Genomic DNA, 20,235 nt, shown 5'->3' with positions numbered 1-20,235 from the left:
TCTGATTCCTCCATCTCCATTTTTCTTTTTCAGGATGTCTTTGGCTATTCTGGGTCTTTTGTGCTTCCAAGCAAACTTTAAAATATTTTGTTCGAGTCCTGTGAAAAATGTCCTTGGTAATTTGATGGGGATTGCATTGAATGTATAGATTGCCTTAGGTAGTATAATCATTTTGATAATATTGACTCTTCCAATCCAAGAGCATGGTATGTCTTTCCATCTATTTGTGTCCTCTTTGATTTCTTTCATCAGTGTCTGATAGTTTTCAGAGTACAGGTCTTTTGTCTCTTTAAGTAGGTTTACTCATAGGTATTTTATTCTTTTGGATATGATGGTAAATGGGATTGCTTCCCTAATTTTTCTTTCTGCTCTTTCATTGTTAGTGTATAGAAATGCCGTTGATTCCTGTGTATTAATTTTGTATCCTGTGACTTTGCCAAGTTCATGGATGAGCTCTAACAGTTTTCTGGTAGAGTCTTTAGGATTCTCTAGGCATAGTATCATGTCATCTGCAAATAGTGATAGTTTTACTTCTTCCTTTCCAATTTGGATTCCTTTTATTTCTTTTACTTCTCTGGTTGCTGTGGCTAGGACTTCCAAAACTGTGTTGAAGAGTAGTGGTGAGAGTGGACATCCTTGTCTTGTTCCTGATCTCAGCGGGAATTCTTTCAGCTTTTCACCATTGAGAATAATGTTGGCTGTGGGTTTGTCATATATGACCTTTATTATGTTGAGGTAATGTACCCACTTTCTGAAGGGTTTTTATCAGAAACGGGTGTTGGATTTTGTCAAAGGCTTTGGGAAAGAAAACTTTTAAAAGACTGTCTGTGTGTATGCATGTGCATATAGATATGGATGTATAGACACACACACATATGTAATAACTGAATCACTTGCAGCAGAAATTAACGTTGTAAGTCAACTATACAGTACTTGGAATGGACACCTTTGTGTTCAGAATGTGAATTAATAAAGCATCTGTTAGGCCATTTAAACTTTTTGGGGGGTAATTTCCCATCGGTAGTATCAATGTGACTGGGTACAAGTGGATTTCATCTGTTGCTGTGATCTAACCGTATTTTTTAAAAGAATGTGTAAGTTTTGTATTTCTGTTAGTTGTTTTTTTGAAGTCAGTAGAAGTTCATCTGTAGAACTAGATGATGTCCTTTGAGTAAAAGATCTATGAAGAACAAAATAGGAAATTTTACAAATTTGTCTGTATTTTAAGCTGAAATGATTAGGCTTTTTACATAAGGAAATTTTATCCCTGGGATTTCCCTTGTGGCACAGAAGGTTAATGATCCAGCATTGTCACTGGTAAGAGGCTCGATTTGCTGCAGGTTCAGTCCCTGGCCCAGGAATTTCCACATGCTGAGGGCATATTCAAAAAATAAAAAGAAAATCTTACACCTTCTGAAGGTCTTTTAGAGAAAAAGAATTAAACCTTTGTCAGAAACTGATTGAAATGTTCTTGGATTATAAAAATCATGTTATTTACTTTCTCTTCCCACTTCCGTACACAGTTGGTACATGGTTATTAAATGTTTGATGAATGAGGAATTTCAGATAAAGACTTTGATACCTCAGTCATGCAGATGAGTTACAAACAAACACAATAACCTCAGCTTTCACAAAACAAATAAATTCCCATTCATTGTTGTTGTATATTCCTGGATTAAGTCTCCCTCCAGAAGTTCCTTCCTTCCTTCTTTCCTTCCAGGCAGACCATACTCAGGGTGTGGTAGAGTGATAGACTGTGACAAGGTAACAGATAGCGTGCAGATGTGTGGGGCTGAGACACAGCGAGAACTCCCCTGTGTGGTCCAAATGGACCCCCGAATGCTGCCAGGGCCTTTGGCCCGAGCTGATAATATGCAAGCTGGTGAGCCCATGATCAGGGCCTCTTCTGACCTGTAGACATTCAGGTGCCCAGTGTTTTCCAGGCAGGAGCAAAGATGAGGTCACTCCAGGGCCAGTGCGTTCCTGGGGCCTCAGGCAGCATGGACCCAACGCACCAGTGTTGTCCCTCGTTTTACTTAGAGCTCCCTCCCTTTGGGAGCCGTTAGTCCTCATTTCCTGATCAGACCGAGTGACCTGTCTGAACTTTGGACTGCCTCTGTAAGGCAACAGGTGCTTAGCAGGAGCTGTGCCCGCTCATCAATGTCTTTTGAACCTTATGTTCTTTATCCTCTTGTGTGCTGGTTTGTAGAAGGCCAAATAGAAAGCAGCCGTAATGAAGTATAAGTTCTCGTTTTCATTAATTCTCAGACCTAGATGACCCTTGACGTCTGACCTAGTTCACGTGGACTGGGCGAGAAGTAAAAGCATCAGTTGCCCACCTCTCCATCTTCCTCCAGCCTCTCCCAGTGTTGTTGGTCCCATGATCTGTGCGGTGGAAGTTATTCTTCTTGGGCCGTGTCTTGAAGAACTGGGAAGCCAGTTGAACCAGTGAAACTTATTTCTTCTGAAACCAGAAGAACATACTGGGAAACCAGTGAATTGAGTCGATCTCACTGTTACCCAGACAGGCCTTTGCCCAGGTCTTAGTGCATTTTCCTGGACAAGAGTTTGATTCTACTCATCCTGGTGGCCCATAGATGTCATAAGAAGAGCAAAGTACAACAAAGTAGCAAAATATAACAAGACCAGACCCTGTTATTTTTGTGGTTAGCAGTTGCAGACTAGTGGAGTTTGAAGAAGAAAGTTACTTAGAAATAGTTTAATTCTCTCAGTTTATGCTTTTTAAGGTGGGACCAGAGCAGCTTTCAGTCTAGGGATGTTTTCGCAAAAAGCTTTTCAGCACCAAACCTGATATCCCCTCTGAATCCTGAGCCTTTCCATCCTGGCCTGTGAGAGCCACCCTACAGGAGGGATTGATACTTAACCCTTTCAGCTGGTGGCTTCCCACAGCCACACCCGATCAGAGCGCAGCTTCAGGCCGAGGTCTCTGTGCAGCCCCGTGTCCTTGCACCTGCCCGGACTCCCAGCTCTGTCTCCTCAGCTCACAGAGACGGGTGGTCTCGGTGGGTCCCCACCCCTGAACCATGGCCTGGAAAGTCTCTCCAGGCAGGGGTCACACCCTTATTGCCAGATGCCTAGTGATTTGAAGTCAGTTTCATATGTTTTGTCTTTTTCAGTTTTAAGTGGAAGCGTAAACTGGATCCTAGTTACTCTGTCTTCATTGTCATCTTTGTGTGTTAGTTGGTTTCCAAAACCAACTAACACACAACTAAGTTGATTTACATCCATAAACTTTCTTCATAAGAACGTTGTACCTGAGAGGTCCGTCCTCACGCCGCCCCGTGAATGTCAGTCGTGACGGCTTCCCTATGAGGTAGCTGTGGAGCTGGGAGTCAGAGCCTAGAAATTGGGCTCCAGGGTTGTCCTCCTAATGGCCTCGCTGGTTTGGTCGCTGACCAGCTCTCTGGGGTGTATCGGTTAGGTGTCGACACGTGGATGCTGCACACCGGCCAGTCGGCAGCCCAGGAGCACACACCGAGTTCAGGCCTCGCGGGCTCTGCTGTGCTCCAGCCGGGCGTGCTAGGTTCTCCGTGGCCCTGAGGTTCCTTCGCATTGTCTGGGAAGCTTCGCTCATCTCGCATGTCTAGTGGCTTTGAAAGCCCTGGTTCAGCATCCTAACATTTTTAAAAGCTTTACTGTATTTTTCCTCTGGAGGTTTTTTTCCCCCCAGTGGCTGTATGACTTGTGTGGTGTATGTTCCATTCCTTCTGTGCTGCTTATGATGCTTTTTAGTGCTTCAGTGATACTGTGTGCTGAGAACAGCAGTCTCTAGAATATATGCTAGTGCACTGAGGATAACCCACCACTGTACAGCAGGGGCTTTGCTTTCTGCATGCAGTGTTTGTGCATGAATGGCATGCTGGAATTTTCTGGCGACCTGGGCCCTGCTCTGCATGTACTGTTTTTAACTTTGGTTTATGACTTCACTTACTGAGCACCTTTTTTTATTTTAAGGTGGATATTTTGGCTCAGATTGGTTGTGTTGAAAGTCTCAGCCAATCACCACCTTCATCTTCTCCTTCTCCTTCCATAAATAAGGTAAAATTCAGACTTGAATGCAAGTGGAAATACGTATTTAAAGCCCCTAGAAGTACTCCTTTGTCCCCCTAGCGAGGTAATTGTTTCAGGTGAAGCGCGGTACTGCCGCTCTCCTCGGGGCCCGGCCACACTGGCTGTGAGACATGCAGAAGCTGGAAGGGTAACGCAGTTTGTACCTTGGAGACCTTTGAGCCAGGACTTTCGATGGGACGTGGTTGATGGATTGAATCCATGGAATGGGGGGTCTGATGGAGGGTTTTTAATCACGGAGTTGGCAGAGTCCAGCTAGTTTGGTACCGTTAAGGGAGGAGAAAGAAGAGAATGATGGCTTTGCTCGGTAGAAAGGAGAAGGGGAGGAGCTGGAGGAAGAGGAGAGTCCCTCAGGTTTGAAACCTACACAGAGGGACAGAATGCGTTACTGTGGGACCAAATGTCTGCAGGTGAGGACAAGGGCTTCTTGGGATTGAGAACAAAGACGTCAGAGGCCAGAGGGTCATTAACGCAGACGGTTGTGCAGCCTGGTTTGTTGCAGTAGAGCTTAGGCTTGGAAGAAAGCAAGATCTCAGCATTTAGCCCAAAGAAAACCTGCCAGGACCCCCAGAATTAAGAGTTGCTTTTGAACTTTATGGCAAAACATGTCTGTCGTCGTCTTTCTTTCATGTATCGGAAGGAAACAGATCTTTGGCTAAAACAGGAAGTGTCTTAAGCACTTATAACCACCTATTTAATTGCAAGTGTCTCTGTTAATGTGATCTGGCATTGATACCTTTTGGAAATATGACTGTCTGATCTTCTCCTCTAAAGCATAAACTAAGGGGAATTTACTCAAAGATTAATCGCCAGTCTTCATTTGTTTCTTTATGTTCTGGGTGAGCCCCATGTAGTAAAATAACCGGTAATGAGTGCTTTCTATGCATCATGTCATTTAATCTTTTCAAAGTCCTATGCAGGGGGTTCCCATGTGGCACAGTAGGTTAAGGATCTGGCATCACTGCAGTGGCTGGGGTCCCTGCTATGGCGCAGGTTTGATCCCTGGCCCAGGAACCTCTATATGCCACGGACACAGCCAAAAAAACAAAGTCCTGTGAGGAAGTTAATGGTGTTATAGCCATTCTGTTAGTACGGAAACTAAGAGAGATGGAGTAAATTGCCCAAAGTCCATGCAGGTAGTAAGTGGGAAAGCTGGGATTCAAATCCAGAGCAGACAGCAGAGCCTAAGTTCTTAACCACTGCACCCATGAGAAAATTGAGTCAAATTTCTACGCTTTCATAAAGGGATTTAAAATTCAGCCAGTAGACCAGTGTTCTTATCTTTGCCCCCCTTTTACCACACATGATGTATGTGTATGGCTTTCCTACCATTCTCTCAGGAATACTGTCCCATTGCTGCCCACGCCCTCGTGGCCATTCTGCTTCCACTCCCTGTCTTCCTGCTGTACAGTAGAGACGAGCCAGTCTCCTTTCAGTGGACACCTTTAGATAAACCTCAGGATATAGAGCCAGCGTAAATGTATTCCTTTGTTGGTCTTATGAGGAGAGGATAGTTTGTAGGACTAGAACCCATTGGGAAATGTGCTGAATCCATTGCTCCTGGACCTGGGGAGCATTTCATTGGGGTGGGGGGGGCAGTCAGACATAATCAGCCAGTCTGGTACAAGGCAGGTGAAAATGCATCTATAAGAGAGATCTGGACAAACCTGCCTTGAGAGTGTTTTAATTTAACAGATACTTGGTATACTAAACGTGTTCATAGGCAGCGAGAAGGCACTGGTGACCCTAACGGGCTCAGGCCTTTCCTTGTCCGTCGCGTGTGTCCTAGAGGAGTTCAGAAGACAGAACATTTGTATGCACAAGTTTTGCTTGTTGGACTTTCCAACATTTGCTAAAACTTCAAGCATAGAAAAGTTAAGTGAATTCATAGTGAATAATCATATACCCACTTATCGATCTCACCATTAACATTTTACGGTTCTTGGAGTTCCTGTTGAGGCTCAGGCGGTTAAGAACCTGACTAGTATTCATGAGGATGTGGGTTTGATCCCTGGCCTGGCTCCGTGGGTTAAGGATCCAGCGTTGCTGCAGGATGCCGCTCACATTTGGCGTTGCTGTGGCTGTGGTGTAGACTGGCAGCTGCAGCTCCCATTCAACCCCTAGCCTGGGAATCCCCATGTGCCGCAGGTGAGGCCTAAAATAAAGGAAAAAAATTTTACTCTTCTTGGTTTGCCACACATGTGTCCATCCCTCTGCCCATCAGTACCCGTCAGTCAGCATCTTCCAACTCTTCTGCAGTGTGCTGATGCGCTTTTATAGCTTGGAAGGCCTTGTTCTCTTAAGAGTATGCAAGTGCCGAAAGTCACGCATTCTCTGGTCGTCCCCAGCTGGTTGTTTTCCTAGAAAAGATCCTAGTCCGTATACATGAGGAAACTCTGATCTCCCTCTGTGAAACAATGATAATGTGATGAAGGCTAGGCCTCCAGCAGAGAAGAATATGTGTTTCATACAAATGTTCAAGATCAATATACTCTTGAGCTACATTAAGTAAAAAACCAAATCTGCGTCCTGGCCGCTTTATGTGAGGCATTTTGAGAGTCTTGCGGGAGAAACATGTGCTCGCGACTCGCTATGGGAACGACCCCCTGGTGTGCACGTAGCCCTAACCGAAGACTGGCTTTGGGAGGAAGCGGAAGCACGATCCTGAGTGTCAGCCGGCGCCCTCAGTGACAGCGTTTAGGACGGTGAGGAAGAGGTCCACGCGCAGACGGAGGAGAGCGTGAGCCGAGGCGGGGAGGCGGGAGGTCAGGGCGACTGCAGGCTGGAGCATGGAGCCAGGGTTAGCGGCGGGCAAGGAGGACGAGGAACGGCGCGGAGGGAGAAGTTAGGCTCTTCATGCATAGAGTGAGGCGCTGGGAATCTGTTCTGTGGTCGGTGAGGTCCAAAGAGAGGTCAGTGATGAATGTGGTTGATAGAGTTGGGGGTGGGGGGTACCAGAAAGGGAAGGAAAAGAAAAGGATGGAGGCGTCGCTGTAGAAAGGAGAGGAGGGAAGCTAGAAGAAGTAGGGACTCTGGTGTGATCGTGTGCCTGCAGTTAGGGGACAAAAAAAGGGTTATTGGCCGTTGAAAGCCAAGGAGCCACAGGCCAAGTACAGGAAGGGTGGGTCCAGAGAAACAGACCCCATTGGGCTGGGTGAGCCGGTGTTAGTTACGACATTAGAGGAGGGCCTGGAGGTTAGTAAAGTCACCTGTAGGAGAGTGAGTAAAAAGTCAAAGATAGAACCTGGAGAGATGTCCAGTTGGTCAGGTTCGAAAGATTTATCAGTCAGGTTGAAACAAGATGGAAGGAATGTTGCAAGAAAAAAACACAGAAGGAAGCAAACAGTGATTAGATTTGCCAGCAAGGATTTAATAACCTAGGTAAGGAGCTACGATTATACACATAACCACATAATATAGTAATTATTATAAACAATGTATAAACAAAGTAGTTTTTTTGTTTTGTTTTGTTGCATTTTTTCCCAGGCTTAGGGGTCCAATCGGAGCACAGCTGCCAGCCTACACCACAACCACAGCCACATCAGATCCGAGCCGAGTCTGCAACCTACACCACAGCTCACAGCAACACCAGATTCCCTAACCCACTGAACAAGGCCAGGGATCAAACCTGCAACCTCATGGTTCCTAGTCGGATTTGTTTCTGCTGCGCCACGACAGAAACTCCACAGAGTAGTTTTTAATCATGTTATGTGTTTATGTCCTAATTAAAACTTATTTGGGAGTTCCGATCGTGGCTTAGCAGTAAAGAACCCAGCTAGTATCCATGAGGACACGCGTTCGATCCCTGGCCTTGTTCAGTGGGTTAAGGATCCCACGTTGCTGTGGCTGTGGTGCAGGCCAGCAGCTGTAGCTGTGATTCGACTTCTAGCCTGGGAACTTCCAGGTGCCTCGGGTGCAGCCCTAAAAAGACTAAATAAATCAATAAATAAAGCTGATTCATTTTGGAATACCTCCTATGAGTTTGACGTCCCGTTTCTTCTCAGTGCCGATAAAAACCTCTGCCAGCTTGTTCACACTCGTTGCCTTACTGTCGTGGCCATGCTGGACTCTCACTCATCCTGTAGTTCTAGTTTATAACCTTCTGTTCCTTTTCCTCAGTGCTTTATAGATATGCTAGACAAATGAATATCTGCACCTGTTGTCATCTTATTATCCAAAATTTTTGTAGCTTTCGAAGTTTTTATTCTAAAAACAAAGCCTCATAGTTTAATGTTTGGGGGACACAGAGTATATATTGCTGAACAAAACGCTCTCCCTTAAAGAAAACTGTGGAGGAAGGATTCTCTCAAAGGAAGCCTGCATTTCCAGTCTCCACTAGGGTGGCCTGAGTGTGGCTCCTTGTAAGCCATATATTCGAAAAATTCACAGTGATCAGAAGAGTTTTTCTGCTGTTGATATTTGACATTGAGCAAAATCACTAGTCACTTCACTTTTCTTGAAGGTATAAGAGATGTTAGAAAGAAATCATACTTCCCCTTATAAAATGTATACTCGGTTGTTGATGCTTCCAGTGGGTGGGCAGGCAGGCAGTTATCCACCTCCTGTGTCAACTGAAGAAGAGTAAAGAAAAGACCAACCACAAGAGCATTCTAAAACATTAGAGAGGCACAGAGTTCCCGTTATGGCACAGCTGAAACGAATCCAACTAGAAGCCATGATGTTGCAGGTTCGATCCCTGGCCTCACTCAGTGGGTTAAGGATCCAGCATTGCCATGAGCTGTGGTGTAGGTCACAGACATGGCTCGGATCTGGTGTTGCTGTGGCTGTGGTGTATGCCGGCAGCTACAGTTCTGATTAGACCCTAGCCTGGGAACCTCCACAGGCCATGGGTACAGCCCTAAAAAAAAAAAAAAAAAAAAAAAACAAACAAAAAAATAAAACACTAGAGAGGCAGGATTTCCCGTCATGGCTCAGCGGTTAACAAACCAACCCTGCTAGTATCCGTGAGGACTCAGGTTCGATCCCTGGCCTCTCTCAGTGGGTTAAGGATCTGGTGTTGCCATGAGCTGTGGCGTAGGTTGCAGACGCGGCTCAGATCCTGTGTTCCTGTGGCTCTGGCGTAGGCTCCGGTTAGACCCCTAGCCTGGGAATCTCCATGTGCCACAGGTGTGACCCTAAAAAGACAAAAACAAACAAAAAATAGAAACAACAACAAAAAACTATTAGGCATTTGAGGCAGTTTGGGTAATTTTCTTTCAAATCTCTCTCTCCTCTCTCTCTTAACTAACTTCGGATTTTATGTGAAAAGGAAGAGTGTAGTAAAAGGGAAAGATGTGCTACACTATGTTCTGGAATAAACAGATCCAATATTGAAATTCTTTTTAAAAGGTACTGTTCGTTTCCAGTGAATTTATCTGTAACTTTAAGGTGATTCAAATGAAACTCATCACATTTTTTAAACTTGACATGCTAATGCTAAAACTAAAGATTAGTTTCAAAACACAAAGCCAATGCTAAATTCCGCATGTTAAAAATAAACAGATAAGGAGTTCCCATTGTGGCTCAGCAGGTTAAGGACCTGATGTTGTCTCTGTGAGGATGCAGGTTCCATCCCTGGCCTCCCTCAGTGAGTTAAGCATCCAGCATTGCCTCAAGCACAGGTCACAGACATAGCTCAGATCCAGTGTTGTCGTGGCTGTGACCGTTTAAAAAAAAAATGTAAAAAAAACAGGTAGATGGAGTTCCCATCGTGGCTCGGTGGTTAGCAAATTTGACTAGGAACCATGAGGTTGTGGGTTTAATCCCTGGCCTTGCTTGGTGGGTTAGGGATCTGGCGTTGCCGTGAGCTGTGGTGTAGGTTGCAGACGCAACTTGGACCCTGCGTTGCTGTGGCTGTGGTGTAGGCCAGCAGCTACAGCTCCGATTCAGCCCCTAGTCTGGGAACCTCCATGTGCCACAGGTGCGGCCCTAAAAGACAAAAGACTGAAAAATAAGCAAAAATTCAAATCCTTTTGAGAGCCTCCTTGCCTGCTCATCTCTCACAAGTGTCCTATCTTAAATCTATTTCTTGCCTAAAAAAAAAAATTCAAATCCTTTATACGTACTATTTGAATTTTTTACTGGGGACATATTACCTTTACAAATAAAAATTAAGACAATTAAAAATAACTACAACCAATTACTATAAAGCAGTTAAATTGAGTAAGATAGATTATTATCAGCATTATGATCTCAAAACACATGATATTACATTTAAAAAAAAAAAGATTGCAAAGAGATGCATGCAGGAAGTTCCTGTTGTGGCTCAGCAGGTGAAGAACCTGACATAGTGTGCGTGAGCATGCGGGTTCTTTCCCTGCCTCAATCAGTGGATTAAGGTCTGGCGTTGTCACAAGCTGCAATGTAGGTTGCAGATGCAGCTCCGATTCCACTCCTAGCGCAGGAACTTCCATATGCCACATGTGTGGCCCTAAAAAGAAAAAGAAGAGACACATACAGGGCTGTGTCCTTCAGGTCAGTTTTTAACATAGAAAACAGTTGGTATTTTTAATGTGGTACATATTCCATTACATACTCAGGGAAGTGTAAGAACCTGCCGGGTTCAGAAAAGTAGTTATTTGAGGGAAGAAAAAAAAGGGAGTTTCTTTGTTACTGGTTTTAAAGTTCCCAGGCAAACATGACACTTTTTTTTTTTCTTTTCTGCCTTTTTGCCTTTTCTTTTGAGGGTCGCTCCCACGGCATATGGAGGTTCCCAGGCTAGGGGTCGAATCGGAGCTGTAGCCACCGGTCTTCACCAGAGCCATAGCAATGCAGGATCTGAGCCAAGTCTGCAACCTACACCACAGCTCACGGCAACGCCGGATTCTCAACCCACTGAGCAAGGCCAGGGATCGAACCCACAACCTCATGGTTCCTAGTCGGATTCATTAACCACTGAGCCACGACGGGAACTCCACATGACACATTTTTAACATCACTAAAATTCGGTTGATGGCTACTTTTTGTGCTTTCCTACTTTTCGAAAATGTATTATTTAAATTTTAAACTGTTATAGATTTCTATTTTTTCAGCATCCCTGTTGAATTATTATGTGAGTCCTACTGAATTGAGTAATGCTTTCTAGAAGTCACGAATCCTTTCTCCTTTTTAACCCTTGACCACAGGTCAGCAGTGGCAATGACCCCTGGTCAGCCTGGAATCCCTCCAAGTCTGGAAACTGGGATAACACAGATGGCTGGGGAGCCAAGCCAGAGGGGGCTGCAGCTCAGAGAAACACTTCCAACAACTGGGACGCTGCCTTCGGTCATCCCCAGGCCTACCAAGGCCCAGGTGAGGAGGAGGCTCTGCCGTCGATGGACAGGTTTCATCTCAGGAACTGTTCTCAGTGGCCCACATTCACTAACAGCAGACTTGTTTATCTGGATCCAGATGTAGGCATTCTTTTCTGTTTTGCCTTTTGGCCTTTTTTTCTTTTTTGCTTTTTAGGGCCACACCTGTGGCATATGGAAGTTCCCAGGATAGGGGTCAAATTGGAGCTGCAGCTGCAGGCCTGCACCAAGCCTCAGCAAATCGGGATTCAAGCCACATCTGTAACCTACACCCTAGCTCATGGCAATGCTGGATCCTTAACCCCCTGAGTGAGGCCGGGGATCAGACCTGCATCCTCATGGATACTGGTCAGGCTCTTAACCTACGGAGCCACAATGGGAATTCCCAGTGGTCTTCAGTTATGACCTTTAGTCCACTCTCAGTTATCTGTCATGGAGTCACAAACAGAAACGCTTGTGGGCCCAGGTTCATAAAGCAAAGCCACAGAGCCACCCCATGCGGAAGATGGAGGTGGGCAGCCCTGCTCTGTGAGTGGATTGACACCATTGCAGAGCTGAGCTGGTGTTTCTGGGCCTCCACAGTTCCAGAGACTGGAAATCTCAATTTTTATGTCATCTTCCCACTTTAAAATCTTAGCGGCTAACACACTTGTTTTTAAATCTTGGCTCCAGAAATGTGCACACGGATTGAATATGGTCATCACCGGCCAGTTTATGACCTCTCACTTGGCTGTTCTGTCTTTTCTTTACCTCTCTGACTCCCAGGTTCTTAACAGAAATTGAGGCAAAAGCAGAATTTCTAAAAGGAGAAACACTTGAGGAATCAGGAAAGGCTGTTTATGTCTGTTCTGGGATTAAATAAAACAAGGAGAGATCCACCCAGTAATTTTAATGATTCCCATATGAGTACATTGTGCCAAGAATTGAATGTGCTGAATGGCGGGGGACTTGCCTGCAGGAGCCGTACGGGCCCAGGTGCTGGTTCCAAGCTCCCAGTCGTGGACAGGAGCTTGGCTGCTGGCCGGCCCAGGAGCTGTGGGTGGAGCAGAAACAGCGAGACTAGACTGCTGACACCTGCTCCTCGAGTAGCTTGGCATGGCCCGGGCGTCTTGGCTCAGATCCTTCTAATACTTTCTTTCCCCTCCTTTTCTGTTTCTCCATTCGTCTCTCAGCTTCTCTCGATGGCACTCTTTGGGCAGAAGTCCAGGGCAGTTTCCTGCCTGATGCTAAGGGGACATCTCAGGGAGACAGAGGCACGGAGCAGTGGAAGAGAAAGGGCGGGGGCAGCGAGGCTGGCAGCGCCTTACCCGACACAGACTCTTCCCGGAATGCTGGGCCCCTGGCGCCAGCTGGCTGCTGCCTGTCCCTCTCCTCTCTCCCTCCTCCGCCAGCTCGCCCTTCTCACCTGCATTATCATCAGTGTTGAACAGCTGCTTTTCAGAGACCTAGGGTCCCCTTTGGCCCCTCCAGTCTTCTCTGTTTGAAGGGTGTTTGATCTGCCTGGTGGCAAGTTTATAAAGCCAGATCTATCAGCATGCCAGCCTTTGGAAGCCCTTCCCTGGCCCACTGAGCGTGTTAATAGTTGGCATCTACCTGAAGGTACTGGGACTGGCAACCCGCTTTAAGTTGTCTCCAGCTTGTCTTTTGCTCTAAAAAAATCGTCCAGCCTCAGAACTGACTGCGGAGCGTGTACTTGTCAGGTCTTCAGTGTGGTCCTGACCCCGCCCCCTTTTCTCCGAGTTTTCGTACGTGGTTAACCCGGTTGACGGTTATTATCAGAAAAGTGTCATCCCGTTTTTATCTTGTTTTCCTTTGCTGACGATCTTCTTTGCCTCCCTCCAGCCACTGGGGACGATGACGACTGGGACGAAGACTGGGACGAGCCCAAGTCGTCGTCTCCCTACTTCAAGGACGGAGAGTCGGCCGAAGCCGGAGGAGCCCAGCGGGGAAACAGCCGGGCGGGCTCCTCCTCCATGAAGCTGCCGCTTAACAAGTAGGTTTCAGAGCACTGGGGGAACATGAACTCTCTGTAGAAACAGATAGAAGATGGGGTTCCTGTCGTGGCGCAGCGGAAACGAATCTGACTAGGAACCATGAGGTTGCGGGTTTGATCCCTGGCCTTGCTCAGCGGGTTAAGGATCCGGCATTGCCGTGAGCTGTGGTGTAGGTCACAGACATGGCTTGGATCCTGAGTTGCTGTGGCTGTGGCATAGGTCGGCGGCTATGGCTCCAAATCGACCCCTAGGCTGGGAACCTCCATATGCTTCAGGTGCGGCCCTGAAAAAACAAAAAGACCGAAAAAAAAAAAAGAAAGAAAGAGACAGATGTAAGATGCAACAAGGAGATCCCATTGTGGCTCAGCAGGCTAAGAACCTGACATCGTGTCCATGAGGATGCAGGTTTGAGCCCTGGCCTCACACAGTGGGTTAAGGGTCCAGTGTTGCCACAAGCTGTGGTGTAGGTCATAGATGTGACTTAGATCTGGCGTGGCTGTGGCTGTGGCATAGGCCGCAGCTGCAGCTCTGATTCAACCCCTGGCCCAGGAACTTCCATATGCCGCAGGTGCAGCCATAAAAAGAAAAGAAAAAGAAATAAGATGATGATATAAAGAGGCACTTTTCTCTTGTCAGTGGTCTACCAAGTTTTGGGTGTGGTTTGTTCATGTTTATGTGGCTCTTTGCTTGGAAGTTTGTTTGAAAGTTTTGGGTTTTTTTTTTTTCATCTTAAAGTGAAATATTTGTTCCATGTAATGATATGCTAAATATTGGTTTTATCTTTATCAACTCATTGCTGATGTACAGCAAAGCTAAACATAATGTTAACTTTCTTATAAATGTTTCACTATTCATTGGTCTTTTGTCCCGTGCCAGGCTTTGTGCAGAGCAGTTTGTGCACATTCTCATGTGACCCTCTGTTTCACTCTGGGAACAGCCGAAGCCCAGAGAGGTGAAGTCACTGCCCAGGTTCACACAAGTAGAAGTGATTTCCTCGGGACTCAGGCCAGCCCCTCACCTCCTGAGCACACACTCACAACTGCTCTGCCTAATGTGCCTAAGACTTTGTTTTCCCTGAGGTTATCCTTAGGTTTGTCCTGTTTTGAATGGTACCTGTAGAAACGCTGCCTCGCGGAAAGCGTGCGGAAGAGGATGGCTGTGGACACAGCCCTGTGGGATTCCCAGGTAGAGAGTTCCGGATGAGTCTGTAGTTTACACCCAGTGGAGCTTGAAGGACATAGAATCTGTGACTTCCAGACGATTTATCTTCAAATACTCTTCTTACATTTAAAAAGTTTTCTAGGAGTTCCCGTCGTGGCGCAGTGGTTAACGAATCCGACTAGGAACCATGAGGTTGCGGGTTCGGTCCCTGCCCTTGCTCAGTGGGTTAACGATCCGGCGTTGCTGTGAGCTGTGGTGTAGGTTGCAGACGCGGCTCGGATCCCGCGTTGCTGTGGCTCTGGCGTAGGCCGGTGGCTACAGCTCCGATTCAACCCCTAGCCTGGGAACCTCCATATGCCGCAGGAGCGGCCCAAGAAATAGCAACAACAACAACAACAACAACAAAAAAGACAAAATACAAAAAATAAATAAATAAATAAATAAAAATAAATAAAAGTTTTCTAGCTGTGAGCTGTGGTGTAGGTCGCAGACGCGGCTCAGATCCCACATTGCTGTGGTTGTGGTGTAGGCCGGTGGCTGCAGCTCCGATTTAATCCCTAGCCTGGGAACCTCCACATGCCGAGGGTGCAGCCCTCAAAAGACAGAAGACAAAAAAGAAAAAAAAAAGAAAAAAACAGTTTTTCTAGGGAAGTTCCCTGGTGGTGTCTTGGTTAGGACTCTGCGCTTTGACCCCCGTGGCCCAGCTTCAGTCCCTGGTCTGGGAACTGAGATCCCACATCAGGCCACTGTACGCTATGGCCAAAAAAAGAGTTTTTCTGGAGTTCCCGTCATGGCGCAGTGGTTAACCAATCCGACTAGGAACCATGAGGTTGCGGGTTCGGTTCCTGCCCCTGCTCAGTGGGTTAACGATCCGGCGTTGCCGTGAGCTGTGGTGTAGGTTGCAGACGCGGCTCAGATCCCGAGTTGCTGTGGCTCTGACGTAGGCCGGTGGCTACGGCTCCGATTGGACCCCTAGCCTGGGAACCTCCATATGCCGTGGGAGCGGCCCAAGAAATAGCAAAAAGACCAAAAAAGAAAAAAAAAAAAGTTTTTCTCAGTGTTTCAAATTTGTGATTCCAAGCAGACATCAAAGAATGTTATCTTTGTCCAGAAAAAAATTGTAAACATGTTTGCTCCATGTCTTGAAGTACATGTATAAAGTTTAATGAGCCCCACAAGTTCTGCTTATTAAATAGCATCTGGTGGTTAAATGAGTTACCTTTTAGTTCACACTTCTCCTGTCTGTCGGTCCAGTTTATTCCATTGTGTATTTTCCTGCTCAGTTGCATGCATAATAAAATCATACTGTGTGTGTACTGACTGTATCATTTCTAGAGTCCGATTGGAAGTTCTCAGTATGGCCTGGAGTGTACCTTACCTTCAGTTGTTGTTTAAGCCTGCAAACAAAGGACATTTGAAACCCACTTTAATATAACGTATCTCTCTGCCCAGTTTTGAAAATAAGGAAGCAGAGACTAGACAAGAGACTAGCCAAGTTCTTGAGTTTTGTAGCTGGTCCATGACTCCACTTTCTCCAGCTTCCCAGGGCTCCACGCCTGCCTTCTGGTTTGCTGATCGTGGGCAAGTTGCATCATCTGTTTGAAGTTCAGTTTCCTCATCTCTAAAGTGTAGGAATTGACTTTAATTAAGAATTTTTTCAGTAGTTTCCACTGTGGTGCACTGGAAATGAATCCAACTAGTGTCCATGAGGATTCGGGTTCGATCCCTGGGCTCAGCGTAGGGATCCGGCGTTGCCGTGAGCTGGTTGCAGATGCGACTGGGATACCGAGTTGGACCCCTAGCCTGGGAACTTCCATATGCCACACCTGCTGCCCTAAAAAAGCAAAAAAAAAAAAAAAAGAATTTTTTCTGTAGTTCCCTGGTGGTCCTGGTAGTGCAGTGGGTTAAGGATACGGCATTGTCACTGCAGTGGCTCAGGTCCCTGCTCTTAAGGGTTCAGTTCCTGGCCCAAGAACTTCCACATGGCATGGGTGGGGCCAAAAAAGAAAAAGAATTTTTTCTGCTCTAAAATTTCAGTCCAGGTTGAAACCAAACTTCTAGAAGGAGTCCTAATTTGTACCTGCATTTCTGAAGGTGTCCCTCTCTCTCTGTGGCACTGGGAGCCATTTAAAATCCTACACATTTTTATTTATTTATTTATTTATTTATTTTTACTTTTTCTAGGGCTGCTTACCACGGCATATGGAGGTTCCCAGACTAGGGGTCTAATCAAAGCTGTAGCCACCCGCCTATGCCACAGGCACAGCAATGCGGGATCTGAGCTGCATCTGCAACCTACACCACAGCTCACGGCAACGCCAGATCCTTAACCCACTGAGCAAGGCCAGGGATCGAACCCGCAACCTTATGGTTCCTAGTTGGATTCGTTAACCACTGCTCCACCATGGGAACTCCCACATTTTTATTTATCTAGACTAATGTATAAATAAAACAGTTGTAAGAAACTTTTTTAATATCAACATTTTTTCAGCAGTTAATCCATTTTATATGACAGCTGTGTTCCAATCATGGAACGTAAACCTTACACCAGAAAAGGAGATCGGACACCTAGGCACACTTGAGCATGACAAGACCACATCTTGATGATACTCAAAGAATTACTAGATTACATTGCTGTTGAGTCAGTATTCAGTGAGTACATAGTCAGCCCTAGAGTCTTGCTCTGCTCTGGTCCTTAAAAATCCCCAAGGAAGCGGGAAATGTGGTCTCTGCACCCAGAGAAGAGCTCACAGTCTAGTCAGGGAATTGTTGCTGTGTGTAGTCCTCCAATTTATCCATTAGCGTTTTCTAGCCAAAAAATGTAGGCTCTTTAATAAAAGTCTTCCAGGTGAGCCTGTAACTCATCAAACATGTAGTATATTCCCTGAATCCCTCAGGTCCTAGAAGTACTTTCTTGAAGGTGCTTGTGATCTGCTATAACGAATAAGGGCAATTAGGCACTGTAGGAGTTCCCCCTGTGGCTCAGGTAACAAACCTGACTAGTATCCAGGAGGATACAGGTTCGATCCCGGGCCTCGCTCAGTGGGGTAAGAATCTGGTGTTGCTCTGAGCTGTGGTATAGTTGGAAGAAGCAGCTCAGGTCTGGCCTGGCTGTGGCTAGGCTGGCAGCTGCAGCTCCAATTCGACCCCTAGCCTGGGAAATTCCATATGCTGCAGGTGCAGCTCCTAAAAAAAAAAAAAAAAAAAAATATAGGCACTGTAAGTTGTAGAGCAAAAATATACTTTGAAGGTTGAATAAGCACAGAGGAAGCTCTACCTGAGGCTGTAGGGAATACTTCCAAAGAGATGATGACATAATTAGAAGTAATTTTAATTTATGAGTACATACTAGGGCTTTCGATTTATATACATAAATCCTTATTCAAATCTTTTTATTGAATTCCTTTATCATCTTGAAAGGTAGATCACATTAGTCCCGTTTCTTCACAGAAGAAGACAAGCCTCAAAGGTCACATAGCTGTTGGGTGTTGGAGTAGGAATTCCACCCAAGGCCACCCAGCTCCTCGTCTCCTCGTCTACTTTCTCTGATGTGCTGTGTGTTAACGCACGTCCTGGGAAAAGAGCCTGGAGAGAGATCAGTCCAGAAGGAAGGAAGAGCTGTGGGCCCTGAGAGCGTCACCTTGGCCTTTAACTTGGCGTAGGAATGCAGTTGGAAGTAATGCAGCTAGTTTTTGTAGGAACAAGATTTCTTTTCCTATTTTAGGTTCCCCCCCCGCCCCGAGGGTTTTCACCCCCTATTTATTAAAAGGAAAAAAATTCCAAAACCCAAATTAATCTTACCCTCTTCAGAAGTAGTCCTTTTAAGGGCTCTGCATTTATCCAGCTTTTCTTCAATTTTAGAACTTTGCTTTGGATGTACATTAGATTTCTGGAAATAGCCAAGTCTGTTATGTTTTGGGTCTCTTTATTAAGGAGGTGTGTGTGTCTCATTAACTGGTTCAGAAAGAAAAGGGCACATATCCTTATGAACAGTGGCAGTTTTGTTGGGAAATTGTGGCCTCCCGAGGGAGAATATTGAAAGGCAGCCTTAATTTGGGTATAAAAATGCCAGTGTGTGGCCTTTGCTTGTGGCTTGTGGTCCATTCAGACTGAATGGTCATTACCTTCAACCCTTTGGCCTGGGGGACGTTTTCTAGTCTGTCCTTCACTCCTCGTGTGGTGACAGTGTCTCGGGTCCAGTTAAGGAGATAGTCCATAAATGTCACACCTCCTGGAGGCAAAGGGTTCTCTCACCAGAAGAAGCTTAATTAAATGACTAATTGGCCATTGAACAACCTGATTGCGTTCGGTTTCATTTGCTGCAGTTTCCGAAGTCTAGGACATCTGAAAGGACACGTTCTAACTGCTGTGTTAAGGAAGTGTGGATGAGAGCTGTAGAATTCTCATAAGGAAAGACATAAGACTCACAAGCATTTGTCTTCATGATTAGGTTTCCTGGATTTGCCAAACCTGGAATGGAACAGTATTTGTTGGCCAAGCAGCTAGCAAAACCCAAAGAGAAAATTCCTATCATTGTAAGTTTGTTCACTTTTTTTCCCCTCTGTTTCTAATTAAGTTCTTAAAGCAAAGAGGGTTAGTAGTCATTTGGAAAGTATTTTTAAACACATCAGTGCTCCAAGTAAGTAATGGCCAATGGTGGTTAGTGTTTTGAGAGTACTAAAAATAATTGGCCTAAATTAATGCCTATCGTATTGTTTAGTCTTTATTTTTACCTTTCAGACTGTTAACAATTGAATCAGTAGCACCCATAGTGTGTGTATATATATATGTATTTTTTAAATAATTTTTCTTTCTCTAAAGTGTCTTGAAGTATCTTTTACATGCTGTTTTCCTACTAGGCATGATGTTTAGCTCATAAGCCTAATTCACATGTTTAGGTTCCCAATGGCAGAGTACATACATGTGGTCAGGATACCTTGCCCTTCCCACGCTGTGGGTAATAGGCTTTCTTTTAGTAAACCAGCTGTCAGGAGCCAGCAACTAAGAGCTGGGGGTTATTGACACCATGAAGAATACCTGTCTTTGAACAGCTTATGACCTAACATGACACAGGCCCTGTGGTTTCACCCAGATGTTGATGGCTGATAGATTTTCCCTCTAAATGTTATCAAGCTGTGTATCTCCAGATGAAATTCCGGGAAAGAGAACCAAGCTGTCTCCTGACGCTGTTGGTTTCATCCCGTAACTATAAGTTGAGGGGCCAGGAGCCTTTCTGGTCTTACCCTGGAATCTTTGGGTCCTAGGAAACTTGACAGCATTGCAAGAATGTTATTGAAGGTTGTGTATCACTTGCTCCTCCTTCTGTGGAAAGCTTGAAATGCTGGAAACCTCCAGAGAGAAGGTGACCACCAAGAGCCCTGGGCTCCTTCTCCCTTAAAGCAAACTTGGGGAAGTTATTTTCTGAGTGGTTGGGTTAAAGGTTATTTGAGTTTTTTGTTTTCCTTCAGACTTCTTTTTGTAAATGCGGAATATGGACCCTTGTTCTTTTCATAAAAGTTGACACTCCACAGGATTGAGAGCCCATAGCCTTGCCCCCTGGGTTGTCACAAGCATGTCGGTGTTGGAGCAGAGCTAAAGGACCCCAGCGCTTGAGCTGTCCCACGTGTTTTAGGTGGAACTGGGCCCGGGCGCCCTGTCGGCAGTCCTGCCTGTGTGGGTTTCTTCTGTGGAAAAGTAAGCTG

General features: G+C 45.6%; 1 protein-coding gene across 2 annotated transcripts in view; it reads left to right on the top strand.

Moving 5' to 3' along the window:
* The window catches only part of SNX9 (sorting nexin 9), a 107,183-nt gene that overhangs the window by 56,402 nt on the left and 30,546 nt on the right, over window positions 1–20,235 (top strand). The window contains exons 5-8 of one of the 2 annotated variants that reach the window (XM_047769847.1): window positions 3,976–4,059; window positions 11,214–11,379; window positions 13,221–13,371; window positions 18,984–19,068. In XM_047769847.1, the coding sequence (XP_047625803.1) occupies window positions 3,976–4,059; window positions 11,214–11,379; window positions 13,221–13,371; window positions 18,984–19,068 (486 nt within the window). The remainder of the gene's footprint in view (window positions 1–3,975; window positions 4,060–11,213; window positions 11,380–13,220; window positions 13,372–18,983; window positions 19,069–20,235) is intronic. The other variant, XM_047769848.1, reaches the window with a different exon arrangement.

Source organism: Phacochoerus africanus, chromosome 2 (genome assembly GCF_016906955.1).
Source record: "Phacochoerus africanus isolate WHEZ1 chromosome 2, ROS_Pafr_v1, whole genome shotgun sequence".
Taxonomy (NCBI): domain Eukaryota; kingdom Metazoa; phylum Chordata; class Mammalia; order Artiodactyla; family Suidae; genus Phacochoerus; species Phacochoerus africanus.
Note: the sequence above shows the minus strand (reverse complement) of the source record. Positions and strands in the feature narration are given on the sequence as shown.